This window comes from Notothenia rossii (assembly GCF_949606895.1).
Source record: "Notothenia rossii genome assembly, chromosome: 9".
Lineage (NCBI taxonomy): Eukaryota > Metazoa > Chordata > Actinopteri > Perciformes > Nototheniidae > Notothenia > Notothenia rossii.
In genome coordinates, this window is record NC_136907.1 from 71185270 (window position 1) to 71210264 (window position 24995).

The 24995-nt window shown below is 40.2% G+C and overlaps 1 protein-coding gene across 4 annotated transcripts in view; it reads left to right on the top strand.

The window, feature by feature from the left end:
- Positions 1-24995, top strand: part of ptprma (protein tyrosine phosphatase receptor type Ma) — a 139156-nt gene that overhangs the window by 73883 nt on the left and 40278 nt on the right. For all 4 annotated transcript variants that reach the window (XM_079648547.1, XM_079648549.1, XM_079648550.1 and 1 more), the window contains exons 8-13: positions 2492-2800; positions 5071-5180; positions 11144-11345; positions 12255-12357; positions 21863-22136; positions 24763-24799. In XM_079648547.1, coding sequence (XP_079504673.1) covers positions 2492-2800; positions 5071-5180; positions 11144-11345; positions 12255-12357; positions 21863-22136; positions 24763-24799 — 1035 coding nt within the window. The remainder of the gene's footprint in view (positions 1-2491; positions 2801-5070; positions 5181-11143; positions 11346-12254; positions 12358-21862; positions 22137-24762; positions 24800-24995) is intronic.

Genomic DNA, 24995 nt, shown 5'->3' on the forward strand with positions numbered 1-24995 from the left:
AAACATACAAGTATAAATCATACACATTTAAATGCAGAAAAATCAATAAGAGCAACGAGCCACTTGCCCTACTTCCCCCCCAACCCACCCCTCTTGTTGTTCCACAGATATTATAAATAATGTTTGCAATCATATAAATTCCTCTGTTCACATACATTCTCACATTACATTACTCGCATTTTTTTTACATAATCCTATTTTGATGTTCCTCCTTTATGTGGCATGGTCTATTTTTCTCCACAATTATATTATCCACAAGTGATTCAGATTCTTGTTGGCGTCCCTCCATTGGCTAGAATTAGGGTACAGTGGACATTATCTGTGATGTTCCACAAAGATGGAAGTGTGACATTCTCCTCGAACGCTCCAGAAATGAGACTTTCCGCCCATCCGCTCGTTCACGTCTTCTTGAGATTCACACTTTGATGCATTTGTCACTTTGAGAGCATCTGGTTTAATTTGATTTCTTTGCCTGGCCACACTGCAATTCTCTGTGCTTTTAGTGTAACCATTGCCTACTCCTGTGTGCGGCCAACAGATAGTTCCGCAAATAAAAGGGGTTTAAACTTCTATTTTCTGGACAGCTTTTTCTAACATTGCAACATATTTGAAGATGCCTGTCCATCGCCAATTTTCTCCAGTTCTGTGTTGGAATCTCTCATTTTGAAAGTGTGAAGACATTTGTTTAAAAATGGCAGCTCACTTTTTTTGAACCAATACATTTATCCCTGTACTCAAATATACTTTTCTCCTATAGTTGACGTGGCTTATTTACTGTCTGTTGGCGTTAATCCTGAATATTTATTCCTTTTTGAAGATAGGTTTCGAACACACTATTTTATGCCAAAGTTTAACATTTGTATTAAATTCTAACAATCATTTGAGGTCAGTACTAGTAAAGTCTATGCAAATGATTACACACTATCAAAGGAGTACACCTACACAGCATTTTCAAAAGATTTAACAATGTGACGCAGTTTTATTAAAGCTTTTTAATGGACTCTTAGCCAGTAGAATAGGTTTGCTTTTATAAAACCCAATAGACCTTCATGTTCTGTCAAGGATTTTAATAGTAGTTTTTACAACTCTGTGAAATAAAATAAATTATTTATACAAAGTTATTTAGTTTTTATTTCTCTCTTTTCTTTTATCATTTTTGGAAAGATGTTTGCCCTTCCTGACAATTAAAAAAAAAAAATCCCTTTTTCTATGCTAGAGTACTGTAGGCTTCACATTAACATCCAATTCTTCCTACATGATCCTCTCCATTGTACACGCTTCACATTTCCATTCATTCCTGTCATGTAGCATTTCACTAGCAACACAAGAAACTTAATCTCGTTGTTAATCATTCCAGTACATTTGTTAAAGATTCCCAATAAAACTTGATCAGTTGGAAATGATCTTTTTATATGGGTTGTCTTGTCAATGCAAGTGGGGATCACATTCATAGCATATCAACTGTTTTATTCATATAGATTCTTGCTTGTTTGTCAAGTCCTTTGTAAAAAATGAACAGAATGCTGGAGCCCCAGTCCAGTCTAGCCCCATGCACCTCCTGAATGTTAAACATGGCTGCTGTTGCTGCCTCTGAATTGCTGGACTGTGTCTCCTGGGGAACGGGGAAATTGAGCCCCGGCTCTTCCTAATAGGTGGTAAAGTGTTAAGTTCCAGAGAAATGGACTGCAAATTTAACCTGGAATGGAAATTGATCCGATTACCTCTTGCTTGGGCTGCTTTCCTCCCATAGGTAGGAGAGCAAGAGAGAGAGTAAAATAGACGGGGGAAGCAGAGAGAGAGAAGAAAGAGAGCGGGAAATAGAAATGGTGGAGCCACAGAAAGGGAGAGGAAATGAGGAGGGGGAATGGAGAGAAAAGAGGTGGAGAAAAGATGGGAAAGAGAGAGGAGAAAATGGAGAAAGTTGAAGAGAAAAGGCAAGGAGACAGAGTATTTGTGATTAGAGGTGATAGGATGGCAGTGGGGGTTGTGCTCTGCCTGGATTGGCAGGCTGGCTGACTCTGTATCACTGTGGCGCTAATAGCAGACCGCCACTGGGTGAGATGGGGAAAGGCAGAGGACAAGGCAGAGGAACGGCACGCTCTGAAGGGATGACACACCTCCTGCTGAGGGTTTCCACCAACAGACCTGAGCTGTCCTGGTGTGAGCCGCCACTGTGAGACCAAGTTAGCAACGGTGATGGGATGTGGCAATGCTCAGTATAAGGCTGTGGCTTTGAAATTTCTAAAATATTTTCTGGGAAAGTGAATCCCAAACAGAGTAAATGGTATTTCAATTCGACAAAAAAAAAAAGTCTGGTGGTGGATTTTCTTCAACCCAAAGGAGCACATCACCTTCCCTGTGCCCTGGCAAAGACCTTTAATAATGTCCTTGATTTTGTTGAAACTGTCTTGCACAAGCTTCCCCTTTCATATGGCTTAATTGATTATCTGTATGCATGCTCACGCTCGTCTCTCTCTGTCCACCCCACCAGAGCCCATGCACGGCCCGCAAAAACTGGAAGTGGTGGACATCCAATCCAAACAGGTGACGTTGCGCTGGGTGCCTCTGGGCTACAACGTGACCCGCTGCTACAGCTACAACCTGACCGTCCAGTACCGCTCCAAGGTGGCCGCCAAGGAGGAGACCCGCGAGGAGGTGGTCTATGACACCCAGAGCCGCGATCCTCAGCACACCATCCACAACCTGACACCCTTCACTAACCTCAGTGTCAAGATGGTGCTGCGCAATCCAGAGGGGGTCAAGGAGAGCACGGAGCTGGAGGTTCAGACTGATGAGGATGGTAAGAGTGATGCAATGTTACTTCCTGTACAGGTCAGGGAAGAATTACACGAGAGCTTTTCTGCCTTTGTTTGGAAGAACGGATAGATTGAGAGGAAAGAGAGGGCAGTCATAGAGCAAAGGGCTGTAGGTATAACAAAGAGTATAACCAAATATCTAACCCACACACACAGCAACCCAGAAGCCCTGACTGTTTAATTGTAGAAAATGTAGAATACACTTCACTGGAGAACTATAATGTTGTGTCAATAATATAGACAATGTAAGAGCAGAGACTAATGTATACAACTGAAAAGACAAGTTAGTGTAACTCAGGAGGAAACACAGGTTGCTGACTGTGAAATTTAAAAGTAGCTATTTCTTACTAACATTATGATTTAATCCTGCATAAATTGCATATTTAATGTTTCGAAAAAACATAACCGACCTTATTCAGGCAGACTGAGATGGTGAGGTAGGCGATTTCCAGATAAAAGCACTTAAAATATTGTATAAAACAATAATTTCCTTTCCGTTTGTTCCATATTTTATAGTTTTGGCTGAAAGAGATTTAGCTAAATTGATCCTGGATCCTAAGTTATCTGCTAATATAAGGAAAGCAAACAAACAACCCAAGATTCAAATAAATACATTACAACTACAATATTTAAAATATTACATTCTGGAAATTAAATGTATATTACTTATATTTACCTTATTTTAGAGGAAGGAAAAAAGCATAGCAGAAAAAACTCACCTTTATTTTAACATTTGTGACATTTTGATCTTAAACATTGGTGGATAACTCTCACCTGATCATAAGAAGCTTGCACATTTCTGGATTCTCCAAATATCTTTAAGGGGAGCACGAGTCAAACAAAAATCTTCTGTGTCGTCTGGTTGTTTCACCTCCTTCAAAGATGAAAGATCAACCGTGTTGCATCAGCAGACACAGGAAATGAACTCGAAAGAAGTCTCAAGGAGCCCCGGCCTCCAAATAACAAACAGGCTCCGCTGACGAAAAGAGAGTCTTGTCATGTCTGAGGTTGAAAACGTGTGTGTGTGTGTGTGTGTGTGTGTGTGCGAGCGACCCAATGGAAATGTATTGTAAAATGCTGCCATATCTCCAAGCTACGAGTGAAACAACTAAACTTACATGAAACCTCCGTTGGGTTGCTTTAAAGTCAAGCTTCAGTTTAAGATTCACCCTGTAATAGAAACATGTGATGGAGCATTACTAACCTGACTCAGATGGTTTGTTTCACCAAAGCATCTAGGAAAGCTCCATTGGAAGCCATTTGGAAAGGGCAGGCACTTTCAAAAACACCTTCTATCATGGGCCACTTCTGATTGGTTAACAATGGCTGGTACATGTGGAGCACTGCACTTCTGATTGGTTAACAATGGCTGGTACATGTGGAGCACTGCACTTCTGATTGGTTAACAATGGCTGGTACATGTGGAGCACTGCACTTCTGATTGGTTAACAATGGCTGGTACATGTGGAGCACTGCACTTCTGATTGGTGTGGATGACACTCACAAGAAGAACAAAAAAAAAAATATAAAAATTTAAAAAAGAATCGCAGGCTTTGCGATTTGATAATCGCAATATTTAAAATTTCGATTTAAAATCGATTAACCGTTCAGCCCTAGTGTGTGTGTGTGTGTGTGTCATGGGAACAACAGTACAGACAAATCGTGAAACCCCCCCCCAAAAAAACGAGACATCTCCCCATCATTCTGTTTCACTTACAGAATGAAAGCAATTCGCATGAGGGGTTAAAGGACCACATTTCTTTGGCAGTATATTCCAGCTCTAGTAAACAGCAGAAAGATTACAATTCCTACTATTCCCCAGAGGTTACTCGTTCATCTTTGTTTGCAACACATTTCCAGCTGTAGGAAAATGTTTTGCTGTTAAACATGTCAGGGAGAGAGTTTTGAGTGACAATGACGCGATAAATCTCACAAAGTCCTATTAAGCTGTGTTTGACTTTGGCTCACGGCCATTTGTGTACTAGGTCCTTGAAGAGCTATTGTATTGATTGTTTTATGCACATCAACACGGACTGCTGGGCTGTTTAAATCATAAAAGAAAACACTGAAGCTGCAAAGTATGAACTTGTTTTTTCAAACCTTTGACTTGCCTTGAAAATTATGCACAGAAGATAAAAAAAAATATCCATAATATGAATTCCCAAGGGTCCTACTGTGTTTGCTTCTTCTACACCCTGAACAATTCTACTCTGTCACCAGTTTTAAGAAACGTCTCTGATTATTTGTTCCACAGTGCCAGGGGCTATTCCTCTGGAGTCCATTCAGGGCAGTGCCTATGAGGAGAAGATCATCCTGAAGTGGAGAGAGCCGGCGCACACCTACGGGATCATCGTTCAGTTTGAGGTATACTCTAGCTCCAGGGTTAGCTAACTGTTGAACAGCTTTAGAGTGGAAAACAGACTTCCAATATGAGGCTGTGTGTTTCTCCTTCCTCCTCTCTGTGGATCATGTGCATATGGGCAGTAGTGTACAGAGCTGTTCAGAAATGTTCAAATAGATTGTGTTATCATGTGATTCCCTTTGTTGGCTTGAGCTAGGGTTTGAAAACAAAGTGAATCTGCAAGTAACACAAGAAAGTGAAAGTAAAAGTGTTAAAGTAAAAGTAAAAGTGTTAAAGTAAAAGTAAAAGTAAAAGTGTTATTAAAGGGAAAGTGAAGTCTTAAAAGTGAAAGTGTTAAAGTGAAAGTGTTAAAGTGAAAGTGTTAAAGTGAAAGTGTTAAAGTAAAAGTGTTAAAGTGAAAGTAAAAGTGTTATTAAAGGGAAAGTGAAGTTGTTAAAGTGAAAGTGTTAAAGTGAAAGGGTTAAAGTGAAAGGGGAACAGTTTTCAATTTCATAAAGGGAGATTACCAGTTACAGCACGCATATTAAAAGTTATTCAGCTTATTTTTAGGAAGATGTGTTCCTCAAACTAGTTTAGATAAGGTGTGACTAAGGTACCATGGACATCTTATTGCTTTAGATCAGAATGAATCAGAATCAGAACCTTGTATTCGTCCCACAGTTGGGGAATTAACAGCGTCACATGAGCAAGGTACAGATAAAAGGCAAATGAAAAAATAAACGACTTGCATATTAAATAAAAAGGATTAATGGTCTTACTTGGTCAGGTTTCATTTCCAAAACGGTATAAAATAAACTTAGTAAAATCTTTTCAAGGTTTTTAATTAAAATGACAAGCATGTTTTACACAATTCACCTTTTTAAATGTCTCAGTTATTTGTTCTTGAAGTCACAGGCCTGTGTTTTATAGCCATTCAGTGCGAAACCTTAACTGTTTAAATCACACAAGACCCATGTTTGTGGAACAGCCTAAAAAACGAAGTCCCTCCATTAGGTTTGCTTAAGTCACGAGTTTCACTACAGTATAAACCAAAGCTTCAGTTTTCCTTTCCACCCAAGTGTGCTTCACAGTAGTTCATCATTCAACCAGGAGAGAATCATCTTCAATCTGCCAAGAACTTCAGTCCTTCGACACATGAGCGACCTCCAAAGAAAACACAATCTCTGAAACACATATCACGATTCAGCACCCGGCAAATGTTGACATAAGGCTCCAAACGGCCCTTTCCACTCGTGTCTCGGAGCTGCATTGAGTCTTGAATAATAGAAACAGTCTTCTCACACACACACACACACACACACACACACACACACACACACACACACACACACACACACACACACACACACACAGGCGGTATATGTACACATTGATCTTAACCAGCTTAAGGTGGAAGTAATCCTCCAGCTTTTCCCAAAGATTGATTCTGCTCTGTTGATTCTCCCTCTTGTTCGCCCTTTGCTTACGCTTGATATTTTGACTAGGTTAGCAATCATTGACGGGGCTGTTCTTCATACGACGAGCGCAGATTGAATAGTAAAAGAGATGCAATCAGGGTCGCTGTATAGGTTGCTCTATCCACTGCCTTGTTATCAGATGAATGAAATATGGCTTACTCTTGTTTCGGCACAGACGTTTCAATCCAGGCCAGAAAGTCTTAAAGTCCTCCGAATAACAAGGCAGTGTGTTGTGTACTGTGTGCAGCACTTAGAGGTGCCGACAGCATGCAGGAAAACAATGTCTATAAAAACGGTAGGTTTTCCCACACACTTAATCGCTTTTAGAGCAACATGTTTCAGTTGTTTATCTATTTAAAATTTCATGGAACAAGGAAAAGCCTTCAGAGCAAATGGCGTGGTTTGCAATGCCGCTTTGTCAGGTTCACTCATATTTACGTTGAGGCAAATGTGTTTCACTTTATAAAATACCCACTACAGGCTATTATATTCCTACGCTGCAGCAATCACTTCTCTCTGTGTAAGTCTTTACAGTCGAGTTGAAGTGAGCTATAATTCACAAATAATCCTCGAATAACACATTTTTCACGAGGCCCTGCTTGGTTATTAATTTCAGTCTGAAGTTTTCTGTTTATGTGAACCATTATCAATTAGGGGTATCAATGGTAAAAGCTAGTTTAGTTTGTTTGCTTTATGGGAGAAAAGGATTTATATATCATGTTCTGTTAGAAGGGAGACACTGGGCACATTGCAAATATGCTTTTTTGAGTTTCCCCTTTCCTTTAGTGGGTTGTATAGGTTTTTGTGTATGTCAATGGTCTGCTAATGCTATAATCCAAAGTTCCCTACAAATGGAGTTCCCCCCCCCCCCTGCCTGAAACACCTCCATTGAACTCCTTCGTTTACTTCCCTAACATTATGTGTGTGTGTGTGTGTGTGTGTGTGTGTGTGTGTGTGTCAATAGGTTTTTGTGTATGTCAATGGTCTGCTAATGCTATAATCCAAAGTTCACTACAAATGGAGTTTCCCCCCCTGCCTGAAACACCTCCATTGAACTCCTTTGTTTACTTCCCTAACATTATGACTGTGTGTGTGTGTGTGTATTGCAATAGGTTTTTGTGTATGTCAATGGTCTGCTTATGCTAAAATCCAATGTTCCCTACAAATGGAGTTCCCCCCCCCCCCCCTGCCTGAAACACCTCCATTGAACTCCTTTGTTTACTTCCCTAACATTATGACATCACTATGTAACATTCACGCTTCTTTATAAAGACCTTTTTGACCATTAAGGAAAGTAATCATCACAAAATACAAATATGAACCTGAAAATAAGCATGATATGTCCTTTTTACGATTTGGAAAGATAGGGAAATTAATTAATTACATTTGTAATGCCCATACATGGATAGAGATGTCAGCAGTACCTTAAATACCTGGTGTTTATATACAGTAAAGCATCATTGTAGATTTTCTAAATATTACACAACATCCTGACATTATATTGAATCAGCTTTGTTTTAAAATAAGACTGATATTCATATCATCCTAACAAATGAGGTATAGCGAGCAGCTGCATGTTCCAGGTGTGTCCCCTTCACACCGCTACAGTCTGACTCTCACTGGTTTAGACAAATAAACCATTCTGCCGGTATTCCCCAGAAGTTGCTTCTTATAAGTCAAGACCTTGCTTTGATTTGACATTATCAAAGGACTCAAAGTGAAATACGTCTGACAAGGCCTGATATCAAAGAGATTTCAGCTCCACTCCTTTCTGACCAATCTCTTCGAGAGCCATTTCATTGACAGACTGACACGAGCCTGTTTCTCTTTAAAGGCATGCTGCAGGTTCTCCACATATTCCTCGTTTATCAGTCATACTTTGTAATGTTTGTGAGTAAGCATTTTGTTTATTTTATTGATGTTGTTGTTAGCTGAAAATAACATTATCTTTTGTAGGGAAACAAAAATATTTTTTTTCTTCCAGAAAGGTTATTTTGTATCATGCAATTTCCCTTTAGACAAACATTCTTATAAAACATGCAGCCTTTTCATATAACTTAGATTTAGATTATTAATATTTACCGTATGTCTATCTGAAAAGGTTAGAAATCTTCTATGAATAGAAGTATTAAGCAGACTTTAGGTGGGTTTTCTCTTCCATTTTATTTTATGAGAACAGAGTACACAGTATCCCTCATCAACAGTTAGCTTCCTTCAATATTGTACGAGCAAAGGTGCTGGAGATTATGCAGGCATTTATATTTTATGAATGCTGAATAAATTCAACATTTTCCTGCCTCGGATAGAAAAATGTAAGCCGATGTGATTTGAAAAGCCTAATATAGCAGATTGAGTAATAGTTACAAGCCAGCTCAAATTAATTTGCTAAAATATTCTTCATAATTTTTCCTGTCAGCTCCATTATAATTGTTAAAACCTGTCCATGTGCCCACTGTTGACAAGTCATTTCAAATTCCTCTCCCTGAAATGTTATGATATAGGATTTGGCATCACAGACTCATTTCCCAGACAAAGACTAAATGAGAAGGCCTCGAAGCATTTCAAAACTTGATGGACACAAATTATGCAGCACTCCTAAGTCCTTTTGTGTTTCTTAATTGGAATTATAATGGAGGTTTTCCTTTACCAGCAGAGGCATTTTCCTAAAGTGGGACTTTATAGTTATTCAAAATGGATATTAGAAAGAAAAAAACACTCACCTTAATGCCTCCCTCCAGAGCCCCCTGTGTTTATTAATGGGCAAGGAATACATTAAATGTATTTCCTCTATCCTTTAAACCACAGGCTTGCGTCAGCTTTGACTTTTACAGTAGAGACTAACAGCTGTTATGAAACAACTCCTCTCCACAGACCTTTTACACCTCGCTAATTTTTTGAAATGCCAGCTTAAAGCCTTGTTGACATAAAGTCAGAAGCTCGCACAGAAAAAAAAGAGAGCTACTTATGTCAACATAAGACTTTTTAAAGATTTCTCTGTGGCATTTGGCTTTACTGAAAAAAACAGCAGAGACAGAGAAACTAATTAAAAACTTTTCTGTTTTGGACTACATTATAACAAAAAATCAATATGTTTTTTTCCAAAAGTTCACTTGTTTGGTGTCATATGAGCATGTCATGTTTGTGTATAAATCATGCATAGTGTATTACAAGACAATACTGAGAGTCTACAGTTGCTTGAGTGAAATGTCTTCATGCTAACATGCTCCCATTAAAATGATAGCATGCTGATGTTAAGCAGGTATAGTGTTTAACATGTTAACCATCCGTCTATGGTTAGCACGCTTACGGTTACTATTTAGTTTTAAACACGAAGAACAGCTGAGGATGAGGTAACGTCATTAGTACTGCAGATACTATTACATTTACATTTAGCTGTAAGAAGCGGAGTATAGCTTCGGTCGTTTTTTGATAAAGATATACACAAAGAAGTAGAAGTAGTAGGGAGGCTGTGGCACAGTGGGATAGTGCGTTGGTTTTGGGATCAGGGGAGCACAGGTTCAAACCCCACTGCAGGCAGCATGTCGTTGTGACCCTGAGACACTTCACCCCAAATTGCTCCTTTGGGGGTTGTCCACAGTATTGAGTATGTAAGTCCCTTTGGATAAAAGCGTCTAACATGTCTGTTTCTTACAATTTAGCAATTCTTCAACATAACACAAATAATTGTGCAAATGAATCCCCTCCTTTCCTACCATCCCCCAGCAGAAATAAGCTCAAAGAAAATACAAAAATACTGAATAGTTAATAGAAAGTTCAAAATACCAAAACAAAAATATAGCTAGCTGCATGCAGCAGCACCAGAATCCATGTCATGGTGCACAGATGGCATATTTGCCGTTGAGCTAAGATGATGTGTGGGTGATTTTCAACGCCATCAAACAAAAGTTGAGTTTGATGGCAAGTAAATATGTTTTGCCGCTGACAATCATCTGGTTTTAGCTCCCCAAAGAAGGCAGGAACATAAGACTCTGCAATAAGAAGAATTATGTTGTGGCTTTCTGTCGGAATTTTGAATAGAGCAGAGGGGAAAGTGGAACAATGGATCGAAAAGTTGCAGAGGCCTTTTTTTAAATTCACTTTTATGAATGATGTGCATGTAAACAATAGTGCATAAGGAACATTGTGGGTGCTCTGTATCTCTCTATGATTAATGTATGTGTTTATAACTCTAAAAGCTTTCTAACAACCACACATCCTTTATTTCACTTTATTTCTCTCGCCCTAATTTTATGTTGTGTTTTTGTATTGGAAAAATCAATAAAGACAATGTTTAAAAAAAAAGATCTATTTTTACGATTATTTTCATAAGTTTACTTTTCCATAATTATATAATTAATGTGAATAAAACTATTAAGCTGGCCTAGCCATTTGGATGCCTCGTAAAATAAAACATCAAACAATTTCTTTGCATGCATACATTTCCTTCTCAGTGCAGAGCCACAGAGGCCGCCATCTGAATATTCATCATTTCCTTCCTTCCTTCCTAGATCTCCTACAAGGCAGTGAGCTCCTTTGACCCCGAGCTTGACCTCTCCAACCAGAGTGGGAAAGTAGTGAAGTTGGGCAACGAGACCACCCACATGTTCACAGGCCTCTACCCCGGCTCCACTTACTCCTTCACCCTGCGCGCCAGCACCGCCAAGGGCTACGGCCCCCCCATCATCACCCAGTTCACCACCAAGATCTCAGGTCAGTCGGGTCAAAAGCATGGCCACTCAGTGTGTGGATGAAGTGGAATAAGTAGTGGAGCACTTACTGCCGCTGGACTTATTTAGGTCCAAATGTGAGGAGGTAAAAATGGAATTTGATTATAACTGGAACAAAGAAAGAAAGCACTCATTTCACTTGCATTGTCCGGAGGGTTAAAGGTTAAAGTAAAGCGAGTGGGTTATTATTGTGAAATCAACCAACATTGCTGAATAAATCAATTATTTTAACACATTATATTGTTTAAAAAAACGTGTTTATGTCCACTGGAGTCTATGATCAGAACTGCGTCCATAGCAACTGTTCAGAAATAACAGACCACATAATTCTGTAATTGACCAATCAGGATGGAGTATTAAACAAAGCCTTGTAATATATTTATTTTTCTTATTTGATTCAGTTATTGCCCTACTTGATTCAATTCTGGTGCTGTTTTGTTGAATATTGATGCTATTCTCTCTGGAAATTTAAATAATTTTAATTCCATTGTCCAATTGTTTCAAGACAAAATGTGCCATAGTTTCCATGGCTTGATTTAGATCATGACGTGAGGCGTGTTGGCAATTTTTCTTAGTTTGCACATTTTTATATTGAGATCTATGTTCACATCTTCAAAGCATTTCTTTTGGCAAGATGCTGGAATATGTGACAGCAGCAAATGTTTCACTCCTCTGTTATTGCTCTACTTAATGATTAAATTATGGTGCTGTAAAGGGAAAAGGCAGTAAGTGCTCAGTGTAAAACTGAGAAAATTGGCAGCAATTTTTTTTTATTTCTGTTTACTGCCGAGCTGAATGACTCATTATACAACATGGTGCAGACATAAATTGAACTGTTTTGAACCTTTGCATTGCAGTGTAGTAAAGACCCCATAATGTGTTTTCTCCTTAGCTCCTTCCATGCCGGCGTATGACCAGGAGACCTCTCTGAACCAAACGGACAGCACCGTCACTGTACTGCTCAAACCTGCCCAGAGCAGAGGGGCCCCCGTGAGGTAAGCTTTCACAATCAGAACTCACACACACACGCACACGCACACGCACACGCACACGCACACGCACGCACCACACACACACGCACCACACACAACACACAACAACAAAACAGCACATTAAAACACCAGGAACCACCATCAGCAACAGCAATTATCAAAGAGCTTGTGTTATCAATACCCCACCGTGCAGGGAAATTGCCAGGATATTCAGTAGCTTACTGTACACTTCTCATTTTCTCAGATTTATTTGTTTGTGGATTTTGATCCTGTGAAAAAAGAAGCACATCCCTTTGAAGATGAGAACAAAACCCTGTGCAGCCAAGCCTAGCTTCAGGATCTCTTTCCTTTTACAAGTCTTTTATGTAGCGGGCTGCCCACCCCGAGCCACCACAGGCTTTCTGCGAAACGAAGGAATTCTGCCCGCTTGATGCTGCATTTGTTGCTCATTATCAGGGAAGCAGTGCAGCTGTACTGTGTACAGAAAATGCCATGCTGTTGGGCAAATGTCATCACTTTTGGTTTACCCAAGGCCACCGTCGGCTTCTGGGAGCAAAACTGCTGTCTTGATGATCTTTTTGTTAGTCAGTATTAGCTGTTACGCTTATTCTGTCAATGCAGCCTAGAATTCAAGCTTATCCTTCCTGTTTATTAGCATTTTGTTGCCAGGTAACAGCTTGGGTTCAAATGTGTTTTCCTTGTCAGCCATTGATATTAATATTAGGGATGCTCCGATCGATCGGCCGCCGAATCTGAACAGCCTTAAATTAAATTATTCATGTCTATTTTTCTATACCAAAACCTTACATATAGTTGTATTGCACCTCAAATGTTTCTTAGTATAGCACGTATAAGAACTACAATTTTTAAAATAAAATGTTCTCATATATCAAGAAAGTTATTTTATCCGAAAAAAGGCATTATTGAATGAATAAGGAATAACAAATTTGGAGTACAAATGAACTCTACACATTACAGGAATAGTTTGAAGAAGGAAGATTTTTGGCGAAAAATACAAATTTCCCTTTTTTGAAGACACTCTTTATAAATATAAAACTATAGAACAATTAGGTTAAACTAGACCTGGAACTACAGGAAATCAGATACCAGCACAAACAAGACATGTTAATTACGCAGCGACCACACGGCGCCATACAGTCTATCGTTGAAGCTTGCCGGTGGGCGTGTCTGAAACTCAACCAATCACATGAATCTCCTGCCCGGACACACAAGCAGCGGTTTGATTGGCTAGAGCTTGTACTGTCATATGATTTGATTGGCTGACGCTTCCGTCGAAGCTTCAAAAGTTGAACATTGCTGAACTTTTGAAGCGAGCAACGTGAGCAAAGCGAAGCAACGTGAGCACAATGCAGTTCGGTCAAAGTGTGACGTCACCCCATTCAAAGCTTCAACGCACGCCGCCGTGTGGACGGGCCGTTAGCTCGCTTCAGGCTGGTAGACAGATTCATATTTAACAGATAAGAATGTGGTATTGATCTTATCTTTTGGCAAACACATTTTCAAAGATGAAAATGAATCCTTTCAACTTAAAGCACACATAAGGATATACCTTTCTACATCGTTCCTAAGTCAAACACGAGAGTTAGCAGTAGTGCACTGTCTATGCCAATATTAAAGGAAAGAAGAAAAGCTCAAAATAGCACAACAGAGGGACCCTAAAAGAGGGTGTTAACCCCTTCATATGAGGAGTGATAAACGCTGCTCCCTGTAAAACTCAATTTTACACTATCACTTCATCTGAGTCCTTTAAAGATTACAGCCTGGAGATCTTTAGTCAGGCTTGTCAGCTCATGTTTACCGTATGTGCAGCTGCCCAGATGAATGCCCCGGCGCCAAATGGAGAGAGGCCTGAGTAAGAAAGAGAGAGTGATCGCTTTTTAATCTCCTCGCAGGTACAATTCAGAAGGCCTTATTCATGCTGCCATTCTTTCAGTGGGCTAATTACAAACCCCTAATTATAATTAACGGAGTGTCGTGAATCGGAGCTTCCATTAATTAGCATGCTGGGTTCCTCTTTTGTGTACCGTTGGAAGCCACGCTCACCTCGCCACCAGATGACAGAGATCCGTCTTTGGAGATGTGACCCCAAGTTGAAGATCCACCTCTTAACCCTTAGATGCATAAGTGGGTATCTTTTGACCCGGTGAGGTGGCTTCCTTAGAGTATCTTTGTAATTACATTTTTTTTAATCATTTAATATTCCAGCTATTCCTCAAAAAACATGTTTTGGATATCATGCCATTCACATTTTAAATTGACATTTTAAGAAATTGTAGTTTTTGTATTTCTACCCCAAGCTTCCATAAGTGGGTCAAAAATGACCCGCATGCATTTCCTATGGGATTTCGTTTTTGTTTTCAAAATGTAAAAACAATGTCTAAAATTATAAACAGTGAAATATTACTTCTAGTGTGAACCAAAATGAGTGATTTTTCTTAAAGGTGACCTATCATGCAAAAAACACTTTTGTACGTCTTTTATACATGAATATTTGTCCCCGGTGTTCCAGGGAACTCACCAAGTGTCAGAAAACACAACCCTCTCTATTTTCCTCCATACCCAAATCTCTTAAAAAGGGGCTGCAACGGATCTGATACAGACTGATCCAGATTTGAACACTTCTATGACATCACAGAAGTGGCGCGACGGCTATTGGGCCAACTCCACCAATCAGGAGGAGACAGCCACGGACATTGCCGTTCGAATGCGCTGGAGACCCTGTAGTACATATGCCAGGCCTGTAGATGGTGCTGTTCTCACATAATCAGCCCATGCAAAGACAGTGTTAAATTTAGTGAAATGAGGAATGGCTAAAATGCATGATCTGTTTGGTATTTTGACAAATAAAAAGTATAAATTTGCCTTATATAGGTATGGTCCTACACTATATTATTCAAATATAGCATGATAGGTCCACTTTAACTTCAAAAATTGCATAAAAACACATATTATTCTAATACGGGTCCTTTTTGACCCACTTATGGAAGAGTGTAGGCTCCAGTCACTCGTGTATCTAAGGGTTAACTGTTTCATTGACAGAGCTTGTTTTTTATGATATAAAGAGAAAATAATGTGTTTTGATACCTTTTTATTTTGAGCATCATATATGTTTTATGAATCCCTCAAGATGATCCATTAAAACAATCTAACCATCATTCATCACATGGAGTTCAGCACATGGCAAAAAGAACAACTCAGAACTAATGTAGGCGCGCTTTGATCACAGCAGAGCCTCCCCACTTCTAAACTTTAGGGGTTTCCAGGTACACATTTATTTTCCACACCTCCTCCCTCTGTCTTAAATCTCGCAGGACATAAAGGTCGGTATGCTGCCTTCATGTGCACGCCTGATGTCTGGAAAAAATATGAATTTGCAAAAGAAAAGAGGTGGTGGAGGGCAGCAAACAGGAGAGATTATGATGCAGTCCTAAAACGAGATACCAGCAGGCTTTTGAAGGTTTTTTTCCCACCGCCACCTCGAGTGACACGCGATGCCTTTGAACATTTAAGGTGACTATAAAGTAGCTTTCATTCAGAGGAGTGTGGCAAGTCTGTTGGGATCTGCTGTGTGGCCAAAAATGATAATATGTTTGGCCTCCTGAATTTCCACAGCTCCAAAAATTACAAATGATTTAATCTTCTTTTGGATTTGGGGTTTGAAAAAAGCATGATTAAGACGTTTTAGACGCATATAACGAAATGTTTTCCAAATTGTTTCTTGAGCTAGAATACTGGAAAGAATTCCATAAGTCTAAAAACTCTAAAACATAGATATCATTTAAATTCCACACCATAGTTAGATATAATGTTGTGCTGCCATGTTTCAAGAGGAGCTTTTCTAGAGTGGTGGGAGGCTCATTTTGAAATTGAACACTTTATGAAATCAGTTTTTTTTTAAAGCCCATAAGAAGTAGTGATTTGACAAGGGAGAACACTGATCTGCAGCGCCACAGAGCAAAGCAGCATGAGGCTTGATTTGATAACGCAATCTTGCACACTGATTGGGTTTGCGAGGTAATAGAGCTCCAGACATTTGAGTTTCGAGCAGCAGATGTTTTGCTGTAATACAGGAAGGGGAACTCACTGCAAGATCACACGATAGCGATAGCTCATAAAAAAACCAAGACGTAACAGACGACAAATGTCCGTTTCACTCCATCATCCTGCAGTCATGCTGAAGTCAAATCATATTTCCAGGCAGACGTTGTCACTGCCGAGGGAGGAAGTCAATTCTTCATTTTTCCGTATAATTGCTAATCGGTATAACATTTCCAACTTGGATTTGGCTCACTAATCTCCGGGGACGACACACGCAGCCGGGAACAATTTTTACCAGAGGGGACACTGTTCCTTTAAGAGGATTAGTGAACTGTCTATCAGTCATGTCGTGTTTAACTAATGTTTGCAATGGTCCCTCGTCAGGGAAATTCGCCTCCTCCATAGCATCAAAATAAATATTCACATGCTTCTGAAGAAATAACTGATTTGAGATGCTTTCCTTATCGCTCAAACCACTAAATCAGCCCTTCTCTCTTATTCTGACATAACCTTTGCCTTGGGCAAGCTTTAACACATATACATAAACAGCAAAATACAGCAGCTTCTGGCGTTGAAAGTATTATATTGAGGAAACCGAGCTCCTCTGTAGTACCATCAGATTATCTGTGCCCAACCATGGCCTGAAATCAGTTAAGTGATTTTCTACAGTCTTAAAATAAGCACTAACTTTCTTTGATCACGGCATGGCAAACGCTAATAGCTGTGCCTTAACGTGACACAACTCGTTGCTTTTTACGACTTTAATGGCAAACGTAATCTATTGCATTTTCTAATTTGTTTGCTTTATAGCTTTATGGACACCAGGGAAATATAAGGAGTAAGAAGGCAGACTCGTGGAAGAAGGATGCTGGGTCAGGAGATGTGTGTTACTTACAACCGCTCTTAAATCAGACATGTGGGCATAGAGAGCCAACCGATTAGCATTAGAGAGAGAGACAGTGATTGAAATGCTCCCCGTACCCCTTCCCTCATCGACTCAAACAGCCCGCAGTTCTCCCCTATCAGCCCTCATGAAAAATAAATCTGAGTTTCAGGTCACAATCCAGTCGATTCCGAGTCAATCCGCCATAATTGGTTGGCGTCACATGGCGGCAGAGCTGAAATCTATCGGGCAGCGAGGCTGGAGGAGGCCTAATTGGTGTCAGCTCAGGTTGCACCGCTTCTGCAGGAACACAGGTCTTCCCTGCAAGCCCTCTGGCAGACACAGCTTATACCATTCTGCTCGTAGACTCTTCATTCCTCTCTCCTCCCTTTGTCTTTCCATCTTCTGCTCGGGGAGAGAGGTTGAGGATTTCAGCAATTTTTGAATTAAATACAATTATGCACCTTTCACAGAGGCGTGAGCGGTGGGTTTCCTCTCCGGAGGTTTTTCTTTTAATCTGTGAACTAAAGGTTTAGTTGGCTGTTAGCAGTACCTAGCATTGAGCTGAACCTGTTCATCACGTGTCTAGCAACACTGTGGATTAGCCTCAGAGCAGTGCTAAAAGATCTTGTATTTCGGCATATTTATGGAAAATATAGCAGAAAAATGTACATTACTCAAATACTTAAAGGGGCCCTATTATGCTTTTTTGGGTCTCTCTTTCCTCTAGTGTGTTTATATAGGTGTGTGTGAATGCAAATGGTCTTGGTCTGCAGAGTGAATTTTTCTGACACACTCCACCCGCCCGCCCGCCTGAACCGCCAAAATAACATTAGGACATCATTATGTAACACTCGCGCTTTCATTGGCTAGCACTCCAACAAATTGTATGTGATAAGCTTAGGGGCGGGACATCTCTAAGCGGGTTGATCAATCACAACCGAGCCGGCCAGCTAGTCAGAGCAGACTGGGAGGCAGTATGAGAAAAGTAAAGAACTTTTTGAACATTAAAGCATGGAGAGACACAGCATAGAAGTATAAAACTGAAATTTAGCATAATATTAAATATTAAATGCAAAACCTTTACTTATATTGAAGTATGTATATACACTGAGGTATTGCTACTTATTTCTATAAACGATCTAAGTACTTCTACCACCGGATCATGTGATTGTCTATTTGCTATCGGATCAAATGAAACAACAGCTTCAAAGTATTTTTCTGTTCTTGATATCAAGCTATTGGTGCTCATCTGTTGTTTGTTGTTTTTTCGTTGCTCATTCATCTCACACTAAATCAGGAAAATGACTAAATGACTCTGGTCTGTCAAAATGACTCATAATGTAGATTGTGAACTCAGCATGAGGTGACAAGGTGTCATCTGCTCAAAGGCACATTAACATGACAGCAGTAATCACGAAGAAAAAGGAGATAATTGCATTTTAAGATCACTAGTCACTTTACATGTTATAAGCAATTGAGGTGAAACTATTATGATTTTCAAACGCAGTATAAGTGTGCTTACATACAGCAATTTGCTGCTAAAAGGTGCCTTGTGGTGTTATTGTTACAATCACTTACAAAGTTCAACCAAACATTGTTATTAAATTGCAAATTCATTGTGTGCTAGTCTTTAGTTTCCTGCCGCAGTAAATATTCTGTGAAAGAGAAGCAGTGGTGTAGATTTCCACATTACACTTCATACCCCTTGGAGCCTCATAGCCTATGGCACTTGGTATTGTGCCCGAGGAAAAGCAGAACCATTCACACTGTGTCTTTCATTAAGTCATGGCACAGCCACATCATCATATCCTTAGAAGCCCCCCAGGAGGGAACCAGCTCTTGTTTTAGTTCCACTATCTGCAGATTGATTTGGAATATAAAATACCAATATGTGCAAGCTATTGGGAAGTGTGCAATGCCACAACAAAGCAAAAACAGAACATTGGGCTATCATTTCAATACGGCGTCACTGAATAAAAAAACATAGAGCCTCTTTCTTAGGACCCTTAAAAGTGTATCTGTTCAACCTGATTGGTACAGCAGTATCACTCGAAAGACTTTCATCATTGCCCACATCAGATCTACAGTGATTTGGCTGAGGCCTCCTAACTGATTTCTCTGGCGCTCTGCAGCTACTTAAGGGGCTCCCACGTACCGTCAGCTCCTGCCCTTTGACCTCTGCTCTCAATAGGAGACAGTAATTAAGGGCTGATTTCTCCTGCAGACTCTCGGCAGGATTAAATATTTCATCACATCCCTTCCCGGCACTAAATAGGAGGGCTCTGAGGAATTGGGACACACCCACCCAGAGCAAAGGGGGATTTTTTCTAATGACACTGCAAGCACCTTATGATAAACTATAGGGTTAAAGAGCACATGCTGTACACACAAGGGGACACTTAATCATCCAGTACCCACCGCGGGGAACAATTGATCATCTCCAGGGCTGTTTGTACTGTGACTACGCAGCTTAAGAGAACAGCCACTACAGTGCACATTTCTTCTTCTCTTTGTTGTTTCTAATAATGTTGGCAAAGGGAAAAGGTACAGGGTCATCGAAGCTCTACATCCTGCCAAACCCGACCCATTGTTACTTTTATATGGCAATGAAAGGAATGATTAGAAAAATATGAATCGCAATGATTGAAAAGGCCGTTTGCAAAATAGACATGTAATTGGAAAACTATTTTTAAGAACAAGTTCATAACCCTTTTTAAAAACGAATTTATACAGATACAGAAATGGGTCCTTGTGGTCTTACAAACATTTTGAAGGCATTTTCTTCCTCATTTGCGGAGCCGCCAGACTAGGGCTGAACGATATATCGTGTCATGGCGATAACCGCGATATGCGCATGCGCGATATTCACATCGCAGGGAAGTTTTTTTCATTTTTTTTTTTTAGGTCGTGCGATATTAATTAGGTCAATTAACTCAAACACGTCATGTTACAATTATTTTGCTGCTTGCTAAAAAAGGAAAACTTGCGTGGGTCTCATCTCAGGGGTACTTGAGTGAGTGACAGCAAACCACCAATCACAATCATTCTTGATCAGATCACAGCAGGCCCCGCCCCGCTAGTTTGCAGACCATCAAAACACCGGTAAAAAATAAGCGAGGCACAGGAGGACAATACCGGCGAGAATAAAGATTTACTTCGAAAAAGAAAAGCAACATCTGCCATCAAGAACTATTTTGGATACAAAAAGGTTCTTCTCTTCTTCATTCACAGATGAATCCCCTTATTTGATGGGAAGCAACATGCATTATCATGACATGTTAGATCATGACTTAAGGTATGATGAGTCAACCAGTTAAGACCCAGACGCCCGTGACTAAAATCCTTCATCCGGTTAAATATAGTTTAAAAAACCGCAATATATATCGCAGGGGAAAAAAATATCGCAATGTCAGTTTTTTTCAATATCGTGCAGCCCTACGCCAGACTTTGAAAACCCGCGTCTTTGCGCTTTCATGTGCGTCCTATGTACTTCATACAAACAAAAACCCACCCACCCAATCTCCAAAAATGGCTAATTGTCGAAAAATCCACTTTAAATAAAGAAATCCAATTCAACAATATGCTAATTACTTATTCATTATCTTTTTATTTGTAAATATATCATCCAATCATGACAATTAAATATACAAAAAATCAGGATTCAGCTTTCCAAAACCAGAGAACGAGAGCATGCCACCTCATGGTATTCATTTTTATTCATTCACACATTGTTTATGGAATAATTCAGTGAGCCGTTTAACTTTGCTCCGTCTTCTGTAATAATAACTTGTTGTTTGCATGACTCCCTTTTGAAATGGAACACTAGTTCCCAATCATGGCTGGTTATCCTGCGTGGCAGCTGTAAACAGACTCTTTGTCACTCAGTGACTCAATAGATTTAACAGGTGGATGCGAGATGCATACTAACATGAAAGTGTATAAGACAGTCAGTCTCCCCTCCAGCTAAGTGGCCGGTTCAGAGACAATGTCATCTCTGTCAGAGGCACAGAGGGCTGCAGTTTTGATCGAGTTGAACACAAGGCACGGAGGGAGAGGAAATGGAAGGAGCCGTTAACCTTTTCAGTTGTTGAATAATGGAAATGCAAATAATGTCAGGCCCGGTCCGGTGTCACTGCTCATTTATCCTGCACTGTATTTTTAAGGGTATATCCTTGGGACTCTATTGGTTTTCATGCACTTACTCTATATATAACTACTTGTGTATAGCAATGCTTGAGCTAATCAAAAAGCTAGCAGCTGGTCTTTTAACTGGCATACAACAAACAAAATCACATAAAGGTCTCAAAATGTCAAACTTTGAAATGCAAATCTGAAATGACTAGATGAGAAAGTCATTATCTGTCAAATATCTCACGTCTAAATAAATATATCTCTAGAGATTTGGAGCTCAGCAACATGCGTTAATGTGCCAGTCATAAAGAAACCATATAAAACGTTTTAATCCTTACAAACAAAAAAATATGCCTGCATTGCCAACAGCATTCTTGAAACCCTTGTCTGGCCCATTGGAGTCTTTTAATTCATTTTCTCCTGTGTTTGCAGTGCGTACCAGGTGGTGGTGGAGGAGGAACGTCCACGCAGAGCACGAGGCACAGCAGAAATCCTGCGCTGCTACCCAGTTCCCATTCACTTCCAGAATGCCACGCTCCTAAACTCCCAGTACTACTTCACCGCTCAGTTCCCCGCCGGCGGCATCCACTCGCCCCAGCCCTTCACTGTGGGGGACAACAAGACCTACAACGGCTACTGGAACGCCGCTCTGCTGCCTCAGAAGAGCTACAGCATCTACTACCAGGCTGTCAGCACTGCCAACGGGGTGGGTGCTTCTAAAAACATGTCTTTTATTCATGCAGTTCAGTTGAAGAGGCACTTAACACGAGCATGGTGTTTCTAAATAGGACTTTATTCAAAAATACAGTATGACCATTCTGTGTTTTCTTTACAACTAGTGGTAGAAAGGAGGCTAACCAAGAATCTAACTGCAATACTTGACTATTATTTCCATTTTCTGATGCATTGTATTTCTACTCGACTACATTTTAAAGGGGAATATTGTAAATGTTACTTTACTACATTTATTTGGCATTTAACGATTTTAAAAAGCAAGACATGATCAGTTCCATTGATTGAGTAATGTAAACAAGCAGAATCCCTTTGGACCATAAAAAAATCTGCATTTGTGTTATTTATCAATTATCCAGGTATATGACACGTAAATATTATTCTACTCTCTATAAGGAACACATTTTGAGACTGTAAACGCATTATGTTTAAATACTTTAGGACTTAAGTTACATTGTGGAATTAGTACTTTTATACATGTACAGGTATATCAATAATTCTTCCACTGCTGGTTATAAAAGAAAATATAATTGCAAAGAGAACAAACAGAGGCACAAAATAACACTTTACATGCTGAGTGTTGAATTCCCGGGTTGACAGTTTATTGTTGGCAGCGTCTCTTACGGTACCGTGCTAATAGACATATAATCTACCTCTGCAACTTGACGATTGGATTAGCATAGTCGAGAAACGTCTAATTTGTTTACTTAATTTAATAAACCTCAAGCACTGACATCAGAATAAACAAATGCCACAGAATTGAAAGTAGTATTGTTTGCTAGTGTCTTTATAGAGGACTGACTCTAACCTTCTGCCTAGTCAAACATCGCCTTTTCTTTTTAAACCCTTTGCATATCCACTTTAAAGTATACACAAAACAATGCTAAATATGATGGTGGGTTAAGGAGACTGAACGGCTGTCAGATTGAAAGGGACTGAGTGGCTGAGTAGAGAAGTCCCTGACTCTACAAAGAGGCAGACACATGCACACAGCAGCACAATTGCATTTGGCCTCTGATAGATGTGTCAGTCCTCTGGTGGGCTGTACCAACAGCACTGTCTCCACTCTTAATAAGCTGCAGCAGGGTCAAGCATTGAATACAGAGCTGTGTGCGTTGACATGCGCTCTGCCTCCATTACCGTGGCCCCGTTCTCCTGCCTCTTCCTATGGAGCTGTATGCCGAATACCAGACGAGCCTTTGATCAATGGCATTTAAGAGAGGCAGTTGTCCCAGCGGCAGTTAAGTGTGGAAGGCAGGAAACGACAACGGGGTTACCGATCTCACAGGTCGCAGCCTCTGTCTTCGAGTGGCACTTGGAGGAGCCCTCCCTCCGCGGAGACACAGCCGACAGCTCAATGGCGACTTCAAGAGCCCAACCGATTATGGTCCTGAATTAGAATCACCATAAACAGCCTCCTTGAGAAACACCGTCACGTCTTTTAAGAAGGCAATACAAGTAACGTGAGGCCGGGCTGAATCCAATTAGCCAGTTTGCTCTTGAGAGAGAGAGAAGCACTGGCGGCCTGAAACTTTCCAGGTTGAACTGGTGAGCGATGTGAAGAGGCTGATAGTGCTCGTCCTCGCACACACAGAATGGAAGAGCCCCTCGTTGACACAGCAGAAAGCTCTGTTTCTGTAATGGACATTTCTGATGAAATTTCCACATTCAATGTTTTGTTTTACACTGGCCAAATGCACTCTCTTTCATCAAGCCATTACTGTCATATACTGCAAGCTTTAATTAATGTCTAACCATGTTAGAGTGATTTGTGGGGTCCTCTTAGACTAAATTAGCACTTAGAGAAGGTGAGTGCCATCCATGTATAGTTTTTGCGTTCTATTCAAATAAAAATCTAATATAACTTCTAATGTTGCTTTAAACAAAAGCACCATCTGACAGCTTAAAAGCGGCAGTAATGTGAATACACACGCACCGAGAATCACATGAACATTGATGCTTTTTTCCCTTCATTGTGCCTCTCATGGCCTCTAAATGCTGTCTTTCCCATGTGTGCTCACTGCTCATTGGACAGCTTGGCTGGGTCAAATCCAGGGACACATCTCTCGTGTCTTTTGTGTTGTATTCATTCCCTTTCCGTTCCTGTCTGTGTCCTTTTTCCTGTTCAACAGACCATTGTTGACAACAAACTTCTCTGCCAGCAGCGAGAGCCGCGTTTCTTTTTTTTTTGTATGTTGTTGAAGGCTGTTGTGAGAGCTCAAACTCCATTACATATTCAGAAAGGCTCCCTGACGTGTCATTTTGGAGCGCCGCATGCTGGGTTGGTGTATCTTGTCACAGGGCTCTGGTTTCTCCACAGTGGCTGACCACCTTGAGCCGCGGGCTGCCGACAGATCGCTGTTGGCTGACAAATCAGCAGCTCAGCACCACTAATCTGTGCTGTAGGCCCTCTCGCCTAACTGCGTTTTGTGTCACAGTCATTGAGCTCAACAGATGATAGGGGACAGCGTGGAACTGACCGAGCTGTTTTGTTGTAACCCGTGTCTTCTTAGAAAGGTGTTGTTGCAAGTGTGTGTCTTTTGTGTCATATTAAACTCTGCTTCTCTTTCCCCCCTCTTTCATTTGTCTTATTTGCACAGGAGACTAAAATCGACTGCGTTCGAGTAGCCACCAAAGGTAGGGATAGATCTTAACATCCTTTGCGCATGATTTCTGAGAACTAACAAAATTAACATGAACTTTATATGAACCAACAGTCACATCTCACACACCTCATTAGGTTTATTGATGTTTAATGTGTTACCATTTACAAATGTCTTAAAAAGACTAAAAATGTGAGTCTTCACATCAATATATTGACCAAGTAGATGTT